This window comes from Hemicordylus capensis, chromosome 3, assembly GCF_027244095.1.
Source record: "Hemicordylus capensis ecotype Gifberg chromosome 3, rHemCap1.1.pri, whole genome shotgun sequence".
Classification (NCBI taxonomy): Eukaryota; Metazoa; Chordata; class Lepidosauria; order Squamata; family Cordylidae; genus Hemicordylus; species Hemicordylus capensis.
In genome coordinates, this window is record NC_069659.1 from 229,072 (window position 1) to 251,244 (window position 22,173).

General features: G+C 53.4%; 1 protein-coding gene and 1 long non-coding RNA gene across 3 annotated transcripts in view; one reads left to right on the forward strand and one right to left on the reverse strand.

Moving 5' to 3' along the window:
* Positions 1-4,001: 4,001 nt before the first annotated feature.
* Positions 4,002-22,173, reverse strand: part of LOC128350851 (uncharacterized) — a 28,829-nt gene continuing 10,657 nt past the window's right edge. For both annotated transcript variants that reach the window (XR_008319472.1, XR_008319473.1), the window contains exon 2: positions 4,002-5,024. This is a non-coding gene — a long non-coding RNA (uncharacterized LOC128350851). The remainder of the gene's footprint in view (positions 5,025-22,173) is intronic.
* LOC128350850 (ATP-dependent zinc metalloprotease YME1L1-like) lies at positions 12,973-15,554 on the forward strand. Its single transcript, XM_053309641.1, has one exon. The coding sequence runs from the start codon at positions 13,249-13,251 to the stop codon at positions 15,415-15,417; it is 2,169 nt and encodes a 722-aa protein (XP_053165616.1). The 5' UTR covers positions 12,973-13,248; the 3' UTR covers positions 15,418-15,554.

Genomic DNA, 22,173 nt, shown 5'->3' on the forward strand with positions numbered 1-22,173 from the left:
TTTCTGCTTGCAAGACATTTCTCTTTCTCAAAACAGACGCACAAAAACCAGACTCTGAGACTTTGCCTTTGTACGTAGCGGGGCGTAACTACCATTAGGCAGGGGGAGGCCGTCGTCTCGGGGCCCCACTGCCTGGAGGGGCCCCCCAGAGACCCCTCACAGGACTCCCCATTGCCCCCTGCCCAGCCCCAAGGCCCTTCAACCACTTGCCCCGCTTGCCCTCCTCCCTCCTGCTGGTCCTCCTGGCCGGCAATCACAGCAGCAGGGCAAGCTGCTTCTCTCCCTGGCGCCTCTCAGCTGGTGGGCGGGGGGGGGGGCAGCGGGGCTTGCAGGGAGGCCTCCGTGTAGGCCCCAGTGAAGTCTGAACTCGAGTCGGCTGGCAAGCCCCAGGAAGAAGCCTGGCACAGTCAGAGTGGCCACGGCAGCTCTCTGCAGCAGACCCTCTTCTGCCCAGGCCAGGCAGCTCAGCCTTTGCCAGGCAGCATGTGAATTCCTTTTGTGGTTACACTCCCCCCCCCACCCCCTATATAGGGATCTGCTTGCCATAGGGCTTTGATGGGGGGGGGTGGAGACTGAGAAGTCTCTGAATATTTAATTTAAAACTGATTGGAAAATTTGCTGGCTTAAAAAAAACCCTCTAAAAAGTCCTATAAGTGGCTTGTTTCATGGCAGGAAATTACAAAAACTTCTGGAACAAATTTATTTATGTATTAATCAATTCATTCATTCATAAATACACTTACGTTCAAGTTGTTTTGCAACCCAGGTCTGAGTGAGAACTGAGACATGAGTGAGAATTGTGACGCATGTGTTGTGCTTTTATATTGTCCCCCCTTAGGGTCAGTCTGGCCCACCTGTGAATGCAGCACCTCCATCGGTCCAGAGGAGGAGGAGGAGGAGAGGTGTGTTCAAGGGCTTGCAAAGCCTCTTGTGAACAACCTCCTGGAATAGAACTTGACTGAATTGGTTCAGGATTCTGAGAAAACAGACAGAGGCTCACCCTGCAGGGTTGAAAGTCTCCTTTGCTAATCTGCAGCGAGGGGCCCATTTTAATAATTAGTGTTTCTAGTGTGTTCTAGGCATTAAAAGTAGCACAAATATATAGTATTCAATGTATATCACTATATATTGTGAAGTGTGTGTGTGTGTATTCAGTGAAATGTATTTCTTGGCAGCATACTTATTTTGAAATATCAGACTTAAATCCTTGGAAGCCTGGGGTGTGTGGAGGCCCTGGACTTTGGGGGGGGGGGCATTTTAAAATCTCTTCTCAGGGCCCACTCCAACCTTGCTATGCCCCTGAGCGCATTCGGCTCCGCTCTTAGAGCTCTACTTCGAAAATGGAGCACAATGCAGAGAGCTTCACAGTTGAAAAGGGAGCTGGATCTGCTGTCCACAGAGCCACCACCGGGTATTCCTTGCTGGCAGACTGGAAGTCGCTTAGATGAACTTCAAGCTCAAATCCTTGGTTTTGCAAATACACCATATGAAAAAGGAATTTTTGACTTGGAAATAGTTGTGCCTGAAAGGTATCCATTTGAGCCTCCGAAGATGCGCTTCCTGACTCCTTTTAAAAAAGGTTTTACTCCCATATAATTCTTCTCTTCTCATTTGCTCAATTTTGTACATCTGTTTTTTGTATGTTTTGAATGAGGACAGAAATGTGAGAATAAAAGCCCCCTGCTTACTGGGCAAAGAGGCACCTTTTTCTCTTTGTAAACCGCCCTGAGCCATTTTTGGAAGGGCGGTATAGAAATTGAATTTTTTATTATTATTATTATTATTATTATTATTATTATTATTATTATTATTATTATAAAATTTCTCGGTGGGGGGGCCCGTTTAAGAATCTTGTCTCAGGGCCCACTCCAACCTAGGTACGCCCCTGGTACGTAGTCCGGAAGCTTCAGTTGGTACAGAACGCGGCGGCCAGGTTGGTCTCTGGGTCATCTCGGAGAGACCACATCACTCCTTTGTTGATGGAGTTACACTGGCTGCCAATAGGTTTCCGGGCAAAATACAAAGTGCTTGTCATAACTTATAAAGCCCTAAATGGCTTAGACCCTGGGTATCTAAGAAAACATCTTCTTCATTATGATCCCCACCGCTCATTGAGGTCGTCCAGAGAGGTCCGTCTCCAGTTGCCGCCAGCTCGGCTGGTGGCCATACGGGGACAGGCCTTCTCGGTTGCTGCCCCGAGACTGTGGAATGCGCTCCCTGCTGAGCTACGATCCTCCCCATCTCTGACAATTTTTAGAAAGCATTTGAAAACCCACCCAAGCTTTTTCTGTTCTTTAAATTGGAAGGTTTTAATTCATGGTTGATTTTTAAATTGCTGGGTTGTTTTAGGTTTTTGTATGTATTTTAACTTGTTTTATGCTATTGTTAACCGCCCAGAGACGAAAGTTTGGGGCGGTGTAAAAATGTAATTAATTAATTAATTAATTAAAATTCAGCTGTGCAAAAGATGGTTCAGAAGTAGGAGCTGATTTATGGAGTTTGAGTGGGTTCTGAAGGTCATTTGGTCCCCTGGTCATGGGTGTAGCCACCATTGGGCAAGGGAAGACAGTTGTTTCAGGGCCCGCTGCCTCAAGCCCCCCCCCGACATGTCACATGACTCCCCATTACCCATAGCCCAGCCCGGTATTTTTTAAAAATCTTTTTACATTTTTGTTGATGCATGGCCGAGCGATGGCTGCTGGGGAGTGAGCCAGGACATAAGTAGTCCTTCTCCTCCCCACCCGCCTCCACCGGCAGCTGCAACCTCACTCGTGAGTCCCAGAGCGATGGATGCAGGGTGTTCAGCCCCGGCCAGGTCTCTTGCCAACTGCGAGGTGCGCCTGCGCAGTGGAAAGAGCGTCGCAGCAATGGGGCGGAAGAGGGTTGGGGCCTGCCTGCCCCAGAGGGACACGCAGGGGAAGGAGATCACACCATAGGATGAGCTCTCGCTGCGTCCTGAAGGATGGTCTTCCCACTCTTCTCTCTGGCGCTCGGTCTGCCCAGTCAGGGCAGGGACAGTGCTGCTCGGTCAGCCAGGTCTCCTCCTCACCCTGTCCCCTTCCGTGGGCGTGGCGAGAGAAGCCTGTCTGCTCCGTGTGGCCTTGAGTTTCCTCGAGGTGGCAGGTGGGTGCTTCAGTTGGGCATCCGGGGCCTGTCGGGGCCTCCAGGAGAGCAGCAAGAGCGTTGGCGAGCTCTCTCCTCTGGGTGCCTTGGCCCAAGGGTGGGGAATCGTGTGTGGGGCTGGGCCGGGCGGCAGTAGAGTGGGCACAGTTGCCTGGGCAGGCAGAGGCGATCTGGGAGCCCTCGCAGTGGAGATAAAGCCCTTGTGTCCTTTGGGAACTAGTGCCATTCGAGTCTTCCCTGCGTGCTCCATGTGGGAAAGGGCAGGGAGGGAGGGAGGGGGGGGAGTTCAGCAGGCGATCGGCACCCTTTCTCTTTTCTTAGGGGGGAAAAGTGAAAAAGGAGGTTGAGAGGGGGAAAGAGGAAAGAGGGAAATGAAAAGGCAATCGATATCGAGTTGGAGAGAGAGAAGCTGCCCGGAGCACTGCAGGACTGGGAGAACTGGGGGTGGGGTCCTCCTCCCAGCATTCGCCACAGTGAGGCGCACCTCGCAGTTGGCAAGAGACGCGGCCAGGGCCGAAGGCCGTGCATTGCTCTGGGAGGGGGGGGGGGGCGAGAAGGACTACCAAAAATGTAAAAGACAAGTAACAAAGTCAACACAGAGATGTTTGGCGGGATAGGGTGGCTCCTAAAGCCTGCCGCCAGCCTGCCCCCCCTCTCTCCAAGCCTCCAGGCCTGCCCCATCCTTTCCCTCTTTCTGAAGCCTCCCTGCCCCCCATCCTCCCCCCCCCCCCATTTCTCAAGCCAAGCCTCCTGCCCATCCTTTCCCTCTTTCTTTCAAATGGAGATTTTTATTGGAAAGTTCTATGCTGGTCTCTGGCCATCATAAAGGTTGATTGACTGAGATCTAAAAGTTCAAGTTACACACCGCAGCGTCAAAACACTATCATTGGCCAGGTTTATTTACGGCAAGAAGTTGAACGGGTCTGATACAAGCATATTCCCTTAGCATCCTGCAATCAAGCAAGTACACAAGTCTATCACAGGTACACAAAAGCAAGATTGCTGGGTCATTTGACAATCCGGATCACATTAAAGAGTTCTTTACCAGCCATCCTCTTCTAAATGCGCCCCCTGCTGTGGTGCAAAGTCAATGTCCTTTTTCTGAATATGTGGGGGGGTTGTGCCAAGATAGTTAGCACAGGAATCCAAGATGCTTGGAAACAGGAACAGAAGGAGCAGCGGTTTTAGCTGCAGCATCTGCCATCCAATTACCCTTTGGCACTGGGTCATTTCCCTCTGGTGACCTCTGGTATGGATGACTGCAACCTCTTCTAGTCGTGTAACAGCAGTCTAGAGTTCTGATATCTGTGTCCCATACTTGACTTCCTTGTTTCCCACTGTTAAAATCTTCTTTCTTTCCAAGTGGCCCCATGAGTTGTGTAAAAATTACCTTGAAGGTGATGAGCTCTGCAAGCTGTGCTGAGATACCTGGAGAAAGAGATTCCACCACCAGGACTTCATGGTCAGTCACTACTGCATAGCCAGCTTACATTGTCCATCTTACATGAAGCTGCCTCCATCCATGTACAGCTCAAAGTCTGCATTTTGGAGAGGTTCATCTTTAAGATCAGGATGGCTTGGCATAGATGCAGTCCACAGCTTGCAAGCAATCATGTTCTTGGTCTTCTGTAAGCTCAAAAGGAAGTAAAGTAGCTGGATTAAGAACAAAAGTAGTAGCCATGGAAACCCCAGGATTCCCCACCAAAAGGGGGGGGGGAGTCAGCCATCTATTGCCCCAGACTAATCCCCTTTAGCTGGGAAATTTCCAAGGTGAATTGCAACCCGGTACTTTGGAACACCTTGCCACTTGCAGGGGTGAAAAAAAATCACTTCATTTCTTCAAATCTTCCGTCTGGGTTCTGGAATCTGAAGGTTCAACTACTGTGAAGGCAAAGGCAGGGCTGGCGGTGAGACAAATTAAAAATTTAAACCTTAGACCATTTGATCATTGGCTCTCAGTTTACATCAAATTCAGCTAGCAGAAATATTGCATAGATTTTGCAAAAACATGACAGTAATACAATTAGACTAATTTATCTTAAAATCCATTTTTCCTTCAGAAAATAGGTAAGAGACCATCTCAAGGAAATCAGTAAACATAACATATAAAGGCTGTTGATACTCAGTAGTGGCAGAAATATCAGAATCAACTTAATATAAGAATGAATGAAATAGAGCTTGCTCTCATGCCTAATGCATTTAGCCATAAGCAGCACTTTTGCAGAGGTGAGAAGATTCAGAACCCAGTTGGCCAGCTGGGACTCTAAAAGTTCCCCCTGTTGCTCAGGCCATGACCAATTTTATGTTCAATTAATACAATAACTGTGAATTTTGGAATTCAGTGTCAGAGCAAGTTTGGTCTGGAACAGTTTACCAAAAAAACACATGTCACTAGAATAAATACATTCAGAATAAATACAACAGAAACCTCATCTTCACAGAGATGAGCTATAAGATTGATGTAGAGTTGAATTCCTACACAGAACCAGAGCTTTGGGCTCCCGTTCAGAAACATGCACACACACACACACACACAGGCTTGTCTGTGTATTTCACAGAACAAGGGACTAAACAAAAGAAATTTTACAAAGAATTTTATAACATTATATATATAAAATTATAATATATATATAAAATTAAGAGCTAAAACCCACATTATAATATATATATAAAATTAAGAGCTAAAACCCACATTCTAGTCATTCTCCTAAGGCTGGAAGACCCCAACCCTCTTAAATACTTTTAAGCCTAGTCTTGATTCCAGGACCATGATAGTGATTTATCTCTCTATGGTTTCATCTTGCAGAGATCTTCCAAACTGGCTGAAAGAAGAAAATGGGTGAGTTTTAATTACATCTCTCTAACTCACGATATCTTAGCCTATATCTAGCTAAGCAGCATAAATATTCTTACTGTACCTCTAGTGTTTCTAGTGTGTTCTAGAGCCGGGTCTCACGATCCGTCAGACCCGGTTTCTTCGGGTGAGTGGGGAGGAAGCCCTGAGTGGCCGGATCGGCCGCCCACACAACTGCTGGCTCCGTGACGGAGCCGGCGAGGGCTGGGGGGAGCGGGGGCTTTTTGGCCCCCCCAGGCTCCAGCATGCCCTGCGCGAACACGCAGGGCATGCTGAGGAGACCCCCGGAGCCGGGAGGCGGCTTTTTGCCTTCCCTCCTAGGGTCTCCTCGGGAGTAGGCGTGGCATGAAGCCACGCCACAGCGACTCACGATCCTGGAAACCAGGTTTGCGGAGCACTCGCTCCATAAACCTGGTTTTAGACCCGTGATTTAGTGATTTAGACCAGGGATTTAGACCAGCGAGCCCAGTGGTTCCGAGGCGGGTAACCTGCCTCACTACGCCTGCCCTAAAACCAGGTTTGCGGAGCGAGAACTCCGCAAACCTGGTCTGAAAGATCGTGAGTAGCCGCAGTATTCCTCTCTTCAAAGCTCATGAGAGTCTCTTAGGGGCGATTCGCACAATCCGCAGAAATCGGGCTAGAAGAGCCGAGCTCAAGTTTTGCTGATTGCGAGAACCACCAGGCTCAGCTGCAAGCCCCGTGGTTCTAGAGTGGGTAACCCACTCAAGTACCCCACCCCTAAAACCAGGTTTGTGGAACGAGCGCTCTGCAATCCCGTTGTTTTCGATCGAGAGTAGCCGTGGTGCAGCTCCGCGCCACGGCTACTCACGAGGAGACCCCCCGAGGGGAGGCAAAAAGCCACCGCCTGGCTCCGGGGGTCTTGCCAGCATGCCCTGCGAGCACCGTCACGGAGCCAGCAATCCTGTAGGCGGCTGATCCGGCCACCCAGGGATCCCGCCCAGATCATGAGTGGGGAGAAGGGGCTTAGCCCGCTCTCCCCGCTCAGCTCACCCAACCGGGTCTCACTGATCATGAGACCCGGCTCATGGTGTAGCGGGATCACATCTCCTTGGGGTTGCTACAACCTCCCTCCCAGCTTCTGCAAATGGTGTATTTTTCAAATGGGTGTCACTGTTACAAAAACATCGTGATTCCATTAGAAATCTAGTTGGCAAAGCCTGTTTACAAAAAGCCGGCGGGCTCAGCTCAGCAAATCAATCTCTCTCTCTCTGACAGGTCAAGATCTCGGACATGCAGAGGCGTGGCACCCCAAGGCACTTGCTGCCTGGAGACCCTGTCTGCAGCCCGGCAGGAAACCCTCACCGAACCCCGACCCCAACCCCATCCCCCCCAACCCCAACTCCCAATGCCAAAACCAACCCCCCCCCACCCCCACCCCAACCTCAATCCCCAACCCTCACCCCCCCACTCCCCCACCCTCCCTCGCACCCAAATGCTAAAACTCCACCCCACCCCTCAACCCTCACCCCCACGCCCATGCCACCCCCAACCCACCCCATGCCAGCCCAACCCACCCCCACCCCACACCACACCCCACGCCACCCACACCCCACTCACCCCAACCCCATGCCATCCCCACCCCATGCCACCCCCACCCCCATGCCACCCCCACCCCTATGCACCCCCACCCCCACACCACCCCCAACCCAACCCACCCCACACCCCACCTACCCCCACCCACCACCCACCCCCACACCACCTCACCCTAACCATCATCCTAACCCAGATCCTAACACTCATCCTAAATAGGCTTGTGCCCGAAACGCGCGCTCGGGACTTCCAGCCACTTCTGGCCGACGGGGGGAACGGGGCGGCAGGAAGGAACACTGCCGCCCCGAGGGGCTAAAAATTCAGAAAGCGCCAGCGGGGGAAACACAGCGGGGGGGGGTGAGTACACTCTCCCCCGCCCTTAAAGCCATACCCCCTCCGGCACCGATATTTTTCATGCACATCCCTAATCCTAAACCTCACACTCACCTGAACCCGCATACTCACTGGGAGGCTATTCACACGATTGAAGAACATCGGGCTCGCCTCAGATAGCCGGATTTTCTTCAGTCATGAGAATCACTAGGCTCGGCCGCGATGCCAGTGGTTCTTGAGCGGCTAATCCGGTTAGGGTTAGGGTTTTCAATTTTCAAAGATGAATGAGCTTGACTTATATATTTCTTTTTTTCCCCAATTCAGTTTTTATTAATCCTCAATAATAAAAGCCTTGGTGTCCCTCTGTGGACACCAAGGCGTGTGTTCGTGCCTCCCTGGCGTGTACTGGGCATGCGCGAAGCGCATGCCCACAACAGTACAAGGGAGACACGACCGGCGGCCAGAAGCGGCTGCCCCGAAAAGGCCGGGTGTGCGGCGGCAGGGGAAACTGGCCGAGGCGGCGGCAGAGCCGCCGCCTCGGCCAAAAAAAGGGAGCAGAGGCCACCGGCGGCACGGAGGCCGGGGGCAGCACGGCGGCCCAGAGCCGACCGCGAATGGCGCGGTCCGGCCGCGGAGGCCGGCAGCAGCGCCCCCAGAGTCCGCCTGGCTGCTGAATGAGGGGGAAAGAGGCGGCGGCGGAAGCCGGCCAAGGCTCCGCCGCCGCGCCGGAGCCGGGAGGGAGAATTTGGGGCCTGAAGCCGGGCAGGGGGGAGAAGCGGTGGGGGAAACTGGCCGAGGCGGCGGCAGAGCCACCGCCTCGGCCAAAAAAAGGAAGCAGAGGCCACCGGCGGCACAGAGGCCCGCAGCAGCACGGCGGCCCAGAGCCGACCGCGAATGGCGCGGCCCAGCCGCGGAGGCCGGCAGCGGCGCCCCCAGAGTCCGCCTGGCCGCTGAATGAGGGGGAAAGAGGCGGCGGGGGAAGCCGGCCAAGGCTCCGCCGCCGCGCCGGAGCCGGGAGGAAGAATTTGGGGCCTGAAGCCGGGCAGGGGGGAGAAGCGGTGGGGGAAACTGGCCGAGGCGGCGGCAGAGCCACCGCCTTGGCCAAAAAAAGGAAGCAGAGGCCACCGGCGGCACAGAGGCCGGCGGCAGCACGGCGGCCCAGAGCCGACCGCGAATGGCGCGGCCCGGCCGCGGAGGCCGGCAGCAGCGCCCCCAGTGTCCGCCTGGCCGCTGAATGAGGGGGAAAGAGGCGGCGGGGGAAGCCGGCCAAGGCTCCGCCGCCGCGCCGGAGCCGGGAGGAAGAATTTGGGGCCTGAAGCCGGGCAGGGGGGAGAAGCGGTGGGGGAAACTGGCCGAGGCGGCGGCAGAGCCACCGCCTTGGCCAAAAAAAGGAAGCAGAGGCCACCGGCGGCACAGAGGCCGGCGGCAGCACGGCAGCCCAGAGCCGACCGTGAATGGCGCGGCCCGGCCGCGGAGGCCGGCAGCGGCGCCCCCAGAGTCCGCCTGGCCACTGAATGAGGGGGAAAGAGGCGGCGGGGGAAGCCGGCCAAGGCTCCGCCGCCGCGCCGGAGCCGGGAGGAAGAATTTGGGGCCTGAAGCCGGGCAGGGGGGAGAAGCGGTGGGGGAAACTGGCCGAGGCGGCGGCAGAGCCACCGCCTCGGCCAAAAAAAGGAAGCAGAGGCCACCGGCGGCACAGAGGCCGGCGGCAGCACGGCAGCCCAGAGCCGACCGCGAATGGCGCGGCCCGGCCGCGGAGGCCGGCAGCAGCGCCCCCAGAGTCCGCCTGGCCGCTGAATGAGGGGGAAAGAGGCGGCGGGGAAAGCCGGCCAAGGCTCCGCCGCCGCGCCGGAGCCGGGAGGAAGAATTTGGGGCCTGAAGCCGGGCAGGGGGGAGAAGCGGTGGGGGAAACTGGCCGAGGCGGCGGCAGAGCCACCGCCTCGGCCAAAAAAAGGAAGCAGAGGCCACCGGCGGCACAGAGGCCGGCGGCAGCACGGCAGCCCAGAGCCGACCGCGAATGGCGCGGCCCGGCCGCGGAGGCCGGCAGCAGCGCCCCCAGAGTCCGCCTGGCCGCTGAATGAGGGGGAAAGAGGCGGCGGGGGAAGCCGGCCAAGGCTCCGCCGCCGCGCCGGAGCCGGGAGGAAGAATTTGGGGCCTGAAGCCGGGCAGGGGGGAGAAGCGGTGGGGGAAACTGGCCGAGGCGGCGGCAGAGCCACCGCCTCGGCCAAAAAAAGGAAGCAGAGGCCACCGGCGGCACAGAGGCCGGCGGCAGCACGGCAGCCCAGAGCCGACCGCGAATGGCGCGGCCCGGCCGCGGAGGCCGGCAGCAGCGCCCCCAGAGTCCGCCTGGCCACTGAATGAGGGGGAAAGAGGCGGCGGGGAAAGCCGGCCAAGGCTCCGCCGCCGCGCCGGAGCCGGGAGGAAGAATTTGGGGCCTGAAGCCGGGCAGGGGGGAGAAGCGGTGGGGGAAACTGGCCGAGGCGGCGGCAGAGCCACCGCCTCGGCCAAAAAAAGGAAGCAGAGGCCACCGGCGGCACAGAGGCCGGCGGCAGCACGGCAGCCCAGAGCCGACCGCGAATGGCGCGGCCCGGCCGCGGAGGCCGGCAGCGGCGCCCCCAGAGTCCGCCTGGCCACTGAATGAGGGGGAAAGAGGCGGCGGGGGAAGCCGGCCAAGGCTCCGCCGCCGCGCCGGAGCCGGGAGGAAGAATTTGGGGCCTGAAGCCGGGCAGGGGGGAGAAGCGGTGGGGGAAACTGGCCGAGGCGGCGGCAGAGCCACCGCCTCGGCCAAAAAAAGGAAGCAGAGGCCACCGGCGGCACAGAGGCCGGCGGCAGCACGGCAGCCCAGAGCCGACCGCGAATGGCGCGGCCCGGCCGCGGAGGCCGGCAGCAGCGCCCCCAGAGTCCGCCTGGCCGCTGAATGAGGGGGAAAGAGGCGGCGGGGAAAGCCGGCCAAGGCTCCGCCGCCGCGCCGGAGCCGGGAGGAAGAATTTGGGGCCTGAAGCCGGGCAGGGGGGAGAAGCGGTGGGGGAAACTGGCCGAGGCGGCGGCAGAGCCACCGCCTCGGCCAAAAAAAGGAAGCAGAGGCCACCGGCGGCACAGAGGCCGGCGGCAGCACGGCAGCCCAGAGCCGACCGCGAATGGCGCGGCCCGGCCGCGGAGGCCGGCAGCAGCGCCCCCAGAGTCCGCCTGGCCACTGAATGAGGGGGAAAGAGGCGGCGGGGAAAGCCGGCCAAGGCTCCGCCGCCGCGCCGGAGCCGGGAGGAAGAATTTGGGGCCTGAAGCCGGGCAGGGGGGAGAAGCGGTAGGGGAAACTGGCCGAGGCGGCGGCAGAGACGCCGCCTCGGCCAAAAAAAGGGAGCAGAGGCCACCGGCAGCACGGAGGCCGGGGGCAGCACGGCGGCCCAGAGCCGACCGCGAATGGCGCGGTCCGGCCGCGGAGGCCGGCAGCAGCGCCCCCAGAGTCCGCCTGGCTGCTGAATGAGGGGGAAAGAGGCGGCGGCGGAAGCCGGCCAAGGCTCCGCCGCCGCGCCGGAGCCGGGAGGGAGAATTTGGGGCCTGAAGCCGGGCAGGGGGGAGAAGCGGTGGGGGAAACTGGCCGAGGCGGCGGCAGAGCCACCGCCTTGGCCAAAAAAAGGAAGCAGAGGCCACCGGCGGCACAGAGGCCGGCGGCAGCACGGCGGCCCAGAGCCGACCGCGAATGGCGCGGCCCGGCCGCGGAGGCCGGCAGCAGCGCCCCCAGAGTCCGCCTGGCCGCTGAATGAGGGGGAAAGAGGCGGCGGGGGAAGCCGGCCAAGGCTCCGCCGCCGCGCCGGAGCCGGGAGGAAGAATTTGGGGCCTGAAGCCGGGCAGGGGGGAGAAGCGGTAGGGGAAACTGGCCGAGGCGGCGGCAGAGACGCCGCCTCGGCCAAAAAAAGGAAGCAGAGGCCACCGGCAGCACGGAGGCCGGGGGCAGCACGGCGGCCCAGAGCCGACCGCGAATGGTGCGGCCCGGCCGCGGAGGCCGGCAGCAGCGCCCCCAGAGTCCGCCTGGCTGCTGAATGAGGGGGAAAGAGGCGGCGGGGGAAAGAGGTGGCGGGGGAAGCCGGCCAAGGCTCCGCCGCCACGCCGGAGCCGGGAGGGAGAATTTGGGGCCTGAAGCCGGGCAGGGGGGAGAAGCGGTAGGGGAAACTGGCCGAGGCGGCCGAGGCCTGGCGGCGACGGAGCCAGGCGGGAGGGCGAATATGGGCCCTTTCCCTTCCTAGCGCCCGTTATTCAACGGGCTAGAATTAACTTGTTTTTAATAATAATCATAACAATCATAATCATAATAAACACAAATGGACTTCCCGCGCACCTCTCTTCATGAAATTACAACTATAAAGTTTACCCTTATTATATTACTAATCAGGAGAAACACAAATTTAAACTTTTATTATAGAAAAAAACACACCCATTAATCTACCCTACCTGCATTTGAAATTTTGGGCCTGAAGAATTTGGGGCCTGAAGCCGGGCAGGGGGGAGAAGCGGTGGGGAAACTGGCCGATTTGAATTGCAGGTAGGGTCTCTCTCTCTCCCCCTCCCTCCACCCCTTCCCCACCCTACCCCTCACCCCACTGCTACCCCAACCTCCCTCACCCCTCCCACCCCTTCCTCACCCCCAGCCCCACCCTCAACCCCCTCCCTCACCCCATCCCCACCCCTCCCTCACCCCCAGCCCCTCCCTCACCCCTCCCACCCCTCCCTCATCCCCTCCCACCCCTTCCTCACCCCCAGCCCCACCCTCAACCCCCTCCCTCACCCCATCCCCACCCCTCCCTCACCCCCAGCCCCTCCCTCACCCCTCCCACCCCTCCCTCACCCCCAGCCCCACCCTCACCCCTCCCACCCCTCCCTCACCCCCAGCCCCACCCTCACCCCTCCCACCCCTCCCTCATCCCCTCCCACCCCTCCCTCACCCCCAGCCCCTCCCTCACCCCTCCCACCCCTCCCTCATCCCCTCCCACCCCTCCCTCACCCCCAGCCCCACCCTCACCCCTCCCACCCCTCCCTCACCCCCAGCCCCACCCTCACCCCTCCCTCACCCCATCCCCACCCCTATCCCCACCCTCACCCTCAGCCCCACCCTCACCCCCAGCCCCACCCCCACTTGTTATGGACTTATTAGGTTTGAGTCATGTTACTGGTGTTGTATTATTCTGTTCTGGCTAAAATTGGTTCTTCCTTAAGTGGGATTATTTATGTATGTATTTATTTAATTATCTTTTTTGTGTTTTTGTACTCTGGTCTATGACCATAATAAAATTGGATTGGGAGTCGCCCCTTTCTCCGGAGGCCAAGCCCGGAAGGGCTGAGTAGCAGGGGCTGCCAGCTGTGAAGAGAGGGCCGGTGCCCGGCCGGCCTCAACGAGGATGTTTCCTTTTCCCACCATGGGGCAGCCCCAGGAGACAGTTCCTCTGAGTCACCTCACCAATGCCTTCCATTCGCCCCAAAGTCCAGCTCCATCTTTCACTGCAGCGTCCATCCAGTGTGTGCAAAGGGAAGCAGCTCCTGAACATGATGTACAGAACACGGAGCCAACGCTTAATCTACGAGATCGAGGACGACCTGATTGGAAAGCTAGCCAGATTGATGAACTAGTGGACAGGCTACTTCCTGGCTGTTGTATAGAAAAGAAAACCCCTTCCCACGGGCAAACGTCCTATATATCTGCACAGTCCTTCTTGGGAAATAAGTATGGTTTTGCAGATGTATTTAGTGTTTTGTGCTCATCTGATCTGTATGGACAGCATCCTAGCCCTCTCCAGAATGTATGCAAAAATCTTCAACGCTGGCCAGTTTTCGTTCAGTCTCGAGGTTTTAAAACCCTGAAATCAAGAGCAAGACGACTGCAGTCCACATCAGAACGATTAACAGAAACAGAAAATGTAGCACCCTCATTTGTAAAGGGTCTTCTGAGAGATCGAGGAACTGATTTTGAAAGTTTAGAGAAATGGATGAAAACAAAAAACATACCTGAAGTTCATCAAGATGCTTTTAAAACTGGGTTTGCAGAGGACTTTTTGAAATCACAGGCACTCTCACAGCGTACAAATGATTCCTCAAGACGAAACCGTTACATTCTGGTTCTTCTGATAATGCTTAGTATTTATGCTTTATTTAAAAACCCATATTTATCTGGTAAAGGCTCCTTTTCTGATACTGTGCGTTTCCGAGCAACTTCTGGGCTTGATGCAGCAGTGGACCCTATTCAGATGAAAAATGTCACCTTTGAACATATCAAAGGAGTTGAAGAAGCTAAGCAGGAGTTGCAGGAAGTGGTAGAATTCTTGAGAAATCCTGATAAATTCACCGTACTAGGAGGTAAACTTCCTAAAGGTATTCTTTTGGTGGGACCACCTGGTACTGGCAAAACCCTTCTTGCCAGAGCTGTGGCTGGAGAAGCTGATGTTCCATTCCATTATGCCTCTGGGTCTGAGTTTGATGAGATGTTTGTTGGTGTGGGAGCCAGTCGTATCAGAAATCTGTTTAGGGAGGCCAAAGCAAATGCACCTTGCGTTATATTCATTGATGAACTGGATTCTGTTGGTGGCAAAAGAATAGAGTCTCCAATGCATCCCTCGTCAAGGCAGACTATAAATCAGCTCCTTGCTGAAATGGATGGCTTTAAACCTAATGAAGGAGTCATTATCATTGGTGCAACAAACTTCCCCGAAGCGTTAGATAATGCTTTAATACGTCCTGGCCGCTTTGACATGCAAGTTACAGTGCCCAGACCAGATGTTAGGGGCCGAACAGAAATCCTGAAATGTTATCTTAATAAAATAAAGTATGATCAATCTATTGATGCAGAAATCATTGCAAGAGGTACAGTAGGATTTTCTGGAGCTGAGCTGGAAAACCTTGTGAATCAAGCTGCATTAAAAGCTGCTGTTGATGGGAAAGATATGGTTACTATGAAGGAGCTAGAATTCTCAAAGGACAAAATTCTCATGGGCCTTGAGCGAAGAAGTGTAGAAATTGATGATAAGAATAAAACGCCTACTGCCTATCATGAGTCTGGGCTTGCCATCATTGCATCTTATACTAAAGATGCAATGCCAATTAACAAAGCAACAATTATGCCAAGAGGACCAACACTTGGACATGTATCTTTGCTACCAGAAAATGATAGATGGAGTGAAATTAGATCCCAGTTACTTGCGCAGATGGATGTTAGTATGGGAGGAAGAGTAGCAGAAGAGCTCATATTTGGAGGTGATCATATCAGCACAGGTGCTTCTAGTGATTTTGATAATGCTTCTAAAATAGCTACGCTTATGGTGACTAAGTTTGGAATGAGTGAGAAGCTTGGTGTCATGACCTACACAGATACAGGGAAACTCAGTCCTGAAACCAAGTCTGCAACTGAACAGGAAATAAGAACACTGTTAAAGGATTCGTACGAGCGGGCAAAGAATATCCTGAAGACCCATGCAAAAGAACACAAGAATTTAGCAGAAGCGTTACTGACCTATGAGACTTTGTATGCCAAAGAGATTCAGATTGTTCTAGAGGGGGGAAAACTGGACGTGAGATGATCGCTTCCTTGACAAGAAAGGTTCCAACTGATTACTCTGAAGAATGCAGCAGTCTCCTTATGCAGTGTAGCTTTCTTTTCCTCCTGATGTGTGTGTGGTAATAATCACATTTCTGAATAAAATTGGATTGGATTGGATTGGTTTGGATTTATTTAACATATGTATATATCGCCCCAAACCAAGGTGTCAGGGTGGTTCCCAACAAAGCAATAAACAAAACATTAAAATCAATTAAAATTCTAAAAACAAATGGACACAAATCAATAAACAGTATAAAATTTAAAAAGTTAAAAAGCCTGGGTAAAAAGATCAGACACTTTTTAAAAGCAAGAGAGACTCTTATTCCCACGGGAAGACCAGAGAAAGCCCGTCCCTGGGTGGCCACCAGATGACTTGGAGGTAGCCACAGGTTAGCCTCCCCTGATGTACGCAGTGGACGATGGGGATCATGCAGAAGAAGACGCTCTCCTAAATACTGTCGGCCGAGGCTGTTTAGGGCTTTATAGGTTATAACCAGCACTTTGTATTTTGCCCAGAAACTTATTGGCAGCCAGTGCAACTCCTGTAATATAGGAGTAATATGGTCTCTTTGAGATGACCCAGAGACCAACCTGGCTGCCGCATTTTGTACTAATTGTAGTTTTCGGACTACGTACAAAGGCAGCCCCACATAGAGCACATTGCAGTAATCATGTCTGGAGGTTACCAGCAAGTGTACTACTGTTCTGAAATCATGAACCTCAAGAAACAGACGCAGCTGGTGTATCAACCGAAGTTGATAAAAAAGCACTTCTGGCCTCTTCCTCACCCTGGGGAACCAGGGAAAGGTGTGAATCCAGAAGCACTCCCAGACTGCGTACCTGTTCCTTCTGAGGAAGTGTGACCCCATCTAGATCAATATTGCTTCCCAAGTGGACCCCACACAATGAGTACCTCCGTCTTGTCTAGATTCAGTCTCAGTTTGTTATCCCTCATCCAGCCCATTACTGCTTCCAAGTAGGCATTCAGGGAGGATATGCCTTCTCCTGATGATGTTGACATGGAGAAATAGATTTGGGTGTCATTAGCGTACTGATAGCACCCAGCACCAAATCTCCAGATGATCTTTCCCAACGGTTTCATGTAGATATTAAAAAGCATTGGAGACAGTATGGAGCCCTGAGGGACCCCATATAAACGCTTAGATTTTGAAGAGCAACAGTCTCCAAGCGACACCATCTGGAATCTGCCAGAAAGGTAGGAGCAGAACCACCGCAAAGCAGTGCCTCCCACCCCCAACTCCCTCAGACATTCCAGAAGGATACTATGGTCGATAGTATCGAAAGCCGCCGAGAGATCCAAAAGGACCAACAAAGTCACACTTCTTCTGTCAAGTCCTAATTGGAGATCATCCATCAGGCTGACCAAGGCAGTCTCCACCGCATAGCCCGTCTGAAAACCAGTTTGAAATGGGTCTAGATAATTAGTTTTCTCCAAGACCTCCTGGAGCTGGTGTTAGGAATTCTCTTTGGTGAGAGAAACCCTTTTTCATTATAGCAGAGTGCACAGAGGCACAACAAAGCGGAATTTAGTTAGGCATGCGTGTATGCTGAGAGTAAAGTAACTTGGAGCCAATTCATAGTTTCAAATCAATATATAAGGCATTTATTAAGGAACTCCATTCTAGATAGGAAAGTGAGGAGTTAGGATCTCTAATCTATCTATCTATCTGGATGCAGATGGATTCTGCATCTTCTCTGCACACATGGTGCAGGGAGAGGAGCTTGCCATGTTGCAAGGTAGAAGGAACAGGTAAAGGAGAGAGAGAGGAAGTTAATCCCTAAGAGTACCAATCTACATTTCAAAGGGATAGTGTCAGAGCAGTAGAGAAGGGATGACCAATGTCTTGAGCCTCTAGCCCTCTGACTCACTAGTCTGTCCTCCACTGTCTGAGACAAGAGATAGCGCAAAGTCCTTAACTTCCAACAGCTGGGAGGTCACCACCCTCTCAATCTCCTTGCCCAACTATGGGAGGTTGGAGACAGGCCTGTAGCTATTGAACTCTGAGGGGGTCCAAGGCAGGCTTCTTAAGAATAGGTCTAATAATTGCCTCCTTTAAACAAGGAGGCATGCTGCCCTCCGTCAGAAAGGTATTTTTAATTGCCACCAGGCTCTCCCCAACAACCCCCTTGCCAGATAATATAAGCCATGTTGGGCAAGGATCAAGCAGACAGGTGGCAGGACACACCGTTCCGAGCAGCTTGTCCACATCCTCAGGAGTCACAAACTGAAATTGATCCAGAGGAGTTACTGGAGACCTCTGCATCTGACACTGTGCTAACTGTGGAGTCTAAATCTAGATCGACTCGAATATGAGAGATTTCCAGTGCCTGCCTTCTCCCCCAAACAAAAGCCTGAAATGTGCCTTGCAAGGGGGTAGGTCTGAATTATGCTCTCCCAGTCTTCCTCCGGGAGCCTGGCTTCTTTCCTTCCTTGGCTCTCTTCTTTTGCTTTCTCTGCAAGGACCTTTTGCAATGAGGGAGAGGCGTCGTGCAAAGACCTGTGAGAGGAATCCTAGCTGAGAAGGTTTAACCTCAAGGAACAGGCCCCGCAGTTTTTGTAAAAGCAGGTCTCACGGATCGTGAAACCTGCCTCCAGCTCACCTCCCCTGACCTGCAGCCACAACAGCAGAGGCTGTGCTTGGCTTAACTCAGGGGTTCGCCAAGTTGCGCGGCCAGAAGTTGTTGGACTACAGCTCCCATCACCCCCTGCAAAATCAAAGGCTGGAGGTGATGGAGTTGTAGTTCAGCAACATCTGGAGACTACCATATTGAGAACCCCTAGCTTAATTTGTTCATGAATAGTCCCTACATTTCCACCCACCCACTGGAGAACCCCCTAATTCCAGAGGGTTAAGAAAGGGTCTCTTCACTCCAAAATCAAGAGATTGCATATCGAAATCCTGAGGTGTGGAAACCCAAGTTGCCTGGGTTTCTGGAGTCCACCGAGGGCAGTGAATTGGCATTTTTTGGTCCAGGGTTCAGTCTGGAGAGTCTTTATGGGTTCCCCAAACTACTCAAGGGTTCAATGCTTCATTCTCATGCAGAGCGGTGCTGGGCCCCAGCCTCCCTAGGAGCTCTGCTCTCTGACCCAGCGGCCTTTCCTCCCACTCCCAACATGGTTCCTAAGCTGGAAGGGGAAAGCACTCTCCGCATGCTTGCTTAGTGGCTGCTCTTCAGGATGGACTCTGGCCCCTGGAATACAGCTCTTCTTGCAGCAAATACGGGCTCTTGTGAGGCTACCAGGACTTTTTAAAAAGGTACAACCGGACACAAAATGTGTCGTTCCAAAATAAAATGTGTGCAGTTCAAACATTCAAGCCATGCAAGAGCTGAATTGTGTTAGATGTTGCCAAGAGTGCCTGGTAAGGACGGTCCAAGTGAAGCGAGTCCTCCAGACCTCCTCCAGGCTCCTCTGATCAAGCCCCCCCCATTTCTCCTCCCCCTGCCGAAGACGCTCTCCACAGTCTCCACAGCGACTCCCCACAGGGTCCAGGGCCCTCTTCGGCAGCACTGCTTCCAAATGCCCAGCTTGGAGGATTTCCTCCTACTCCCTGTAGGCTTCTTCGTGTGCTGGAAGGGGACTCTTTGCAGCCCAGCCGATGTGCACAGACCACAGACTGGGGAAAGGCCTGGCTGTGGGGGGCTGGAGCAAGAGCAAGAGCAAGAGCACTGACATTTATATACCGCTCTATAGCCGGAGCTCTCTAAGCGGTTTACAATGATTTTTTAGCATATTGCCCCCAACATTCTGGGTACTCATTTTACCGACCTCGGAAGGATGGAAGGCTGAGTCAACCTTGAGCCCCTGGTCAGGATCGAACTTGTAACCTTCTGGTTACAGGGTGGCAGTTTTTACCACTGCGCCACCAGGGGGGCCATGCATGCATATCACACACACACACACACACACACACACACACACACACACACACACACACCACTCACATCCCATTGTGCAGTTCTGGGTTTTCCCTTCCTAGGGCCCCCCCTTCTTCTCCCCACCCCCTCCCATCTCCAAGCAGGCCAGTTGTTGTGGGCCTTGTAAAATGAGATACTTTGAACCCAGCGGGCTTGGAGGCAGCCTGGTGTCCCCAGCAGCAAAGGTCCTCCCTCCTTCCCCCTCCCTCCAGAGTCCCACCCCCCCACCACCACCTCCCATTCTCTGCCGGCTCCCCCTATAAATTGCGCCCTCCTTCCTGGCGGAGAGGGACACGTGATGGGCCCAGACTTCGGACCCTTTGGCCCTTCAGAAACTTTGACTCAGTTTCCCCTCCTGCAGCGTTTTCCTGTCAACACGGATGCTTTCGGAAACAGGGGTGTGCGTGTGTGAAGCGTGGAGACTTTCCTTCTGAGTATTTCTGACCTGAGATTGTTCTTGCAGCTCCAAGGCCAGGAGTTTTGCGTAGATCTGAAACAAATGGCATTTTAAATTAAAAGAGCGTAATCGCTTCTTTGGGCTTTGATCCTGCTGCAGAACCCTTGTTCTCTTCTATTTCCTAACCACATTCCTCTTCGTTGATATTAGAGTTGCCACTTTCCCCTTTCTCTTTGGAGGCAAGCACTGTGTCTCAGCAGCCACACCACAGGCAGAAACAGCAAATGTAGGGAACTGCCTTTTACAGAGTCAGACCTTTGGTCCATCTAGCTCAGGATTGTCTACTACACTGACTGGCAGCAGCTCAGGCTGAGGTTCCAGGCAGGAGTTCTTCGCAGCACTACCTGGAGATGCCGCCGGGGCCTCACCTGGGATCCTTCTGCATGAAAAGCAGAGGCTCCACCTCCATTATTCAGCACACTGAAAAAGCATGCCAAACGTTTTCCAGCACGGAGAGAGCTGCATCAGTTGGATTTCTGCCTGTATGTCATAGGAACATAGGAAGCTGCCATGTACTGAGCTCTCAGCCCTATCTTGGAAATATTTTACAGTGCTCACACATCAAGTCTCCCATTCAAATGCAACCAGAGCAGACTCCGCTTAGTTAAGGGGACAATGCATGCTTGCTACATAGGAGCATAGGAAGCTGCCTTATACCGAGTCAGATCCTTGGTCCATCTAGCTCAGTATTGTCTTCACAGATTGGCAGCGGCTTCTCCACAGTTGCAGGCAGGAATATTTTTTGCACAATTTAAAGCTGCAGAGGAGGAATTTACAGAGAGTCAGAAGCTGGAAGCTCTGTTCCTAAGCATGCCCCCCAGCTATAGCAATATAATTGGCCAATTGGAAGTCCACACCGCTCTAACCTTTGAGAGAGCAGTGGAAACCATGTCTTCTGAGGCAAACAGAAGAAAAGTTTTGAATTCTCGCTATGAAAATGAATTGGCAAGTAACTTTGCTCTTAAAGCAACAATTGGCCGTTCCAGAAGAAACCCAAGGTGGGGAGGGAATGCTGCAAGAGGAAACCGCATGGGGCCCCCACATTTGCATACAAAGAGGTCTGGCTTCGTTGCCAAGGAAACTCGGTCCAGAGAGAGAGGTCACATGACCGCCAGCAGGGAGACTGCTCCTGGAATGAGGCCAATTGGGACTAATGCCTTTAGATGTTTTCTGTGTAACCAATTTGGCCACAAGGTGGCGAACTGTCCCAAGAATCAGACAAGAAGAGTTGATTTTACTGAGAGAAATTTAAATAAGGACTTTAAGCGTACAAATACCAATAAGAATTTCGGTGCTTCACTGTTTCAAGGAGATGGAAAATTCATATTAGACAGTGGGTCCACAATTCATATCTCAAATCATTTGGATTTCTATACTGAACTGTTTGATATTCCTGAAGAGATTGTTCATTTGGGCAATAATACTACAATTAAAGCAAAGAAAAAAGGCAAAGGAATTTTGTATTGCAAGTTATTGGATGGATCAATTAATGAGGTTTTTGTGAGTTAAGTTTTGTATATTCCTGACTTCTCAAGCTCCTTGCTTTCAATATCCCAGCTAGAGAAACAAGGCTGTGGACTGTATATTAGAAATGGACAATGTATTGTTACCCAGAATGGAGAAGTTTGCCTTGTAGACTCTGAATGCAAAGGCCTGTACAGCGTGCAGGAACAACCTGTACCAAAGACAGACAGAGAGAGTCCAGCCCAGTCCAAACCTGAACATACCAGCCCAATGAAGTGAACCTTGGTCAGTCATGCCTGCATGAAAACTGCTTGCAGCTGTGGCATAGACGCCTGGGACACAGGAGCTATGAGTCAATCCAGAACATGAAGGAAAAGGGATTAGCTGATGGCATTGATTTTGTACCATGTGACATTGTGACTAACTGTGTTTGTTGTCTTGAGTCCAAAGCAGTTAACAAGCCATTTCCTAAGCAGAGTGAAAGGAAGACCAGAAGACCCCTGGAGCTGATCCACAGTGATATATCTGGACCACTACCAGCAACCATAGGTAATCAAAAATATTTCTTAACAATCACAGATGATTTCTCACGATATTCAGTTGTCTTTCTACTAAAGGAGAAATCACAGATGCTCGAGAAACTCCAGGACTACGTGGCCATGGAAAGCAACAAAGTTGGGTTGAAGCCAAAGATCTTGCACACAGACAATGGAGGAGAGTATATGTCCAGCGCCACACAGCAGTTCCTGAGAGAACATGGAATCATGCATCAAACCACGGTAGCTTACAACATGTCCCAAAATGGAGTCTCAGAAAGAAAGAATAGAAGTCTACTGGATATGGTAAGATGCATGCTTGCTGATGCACACCTCCCAC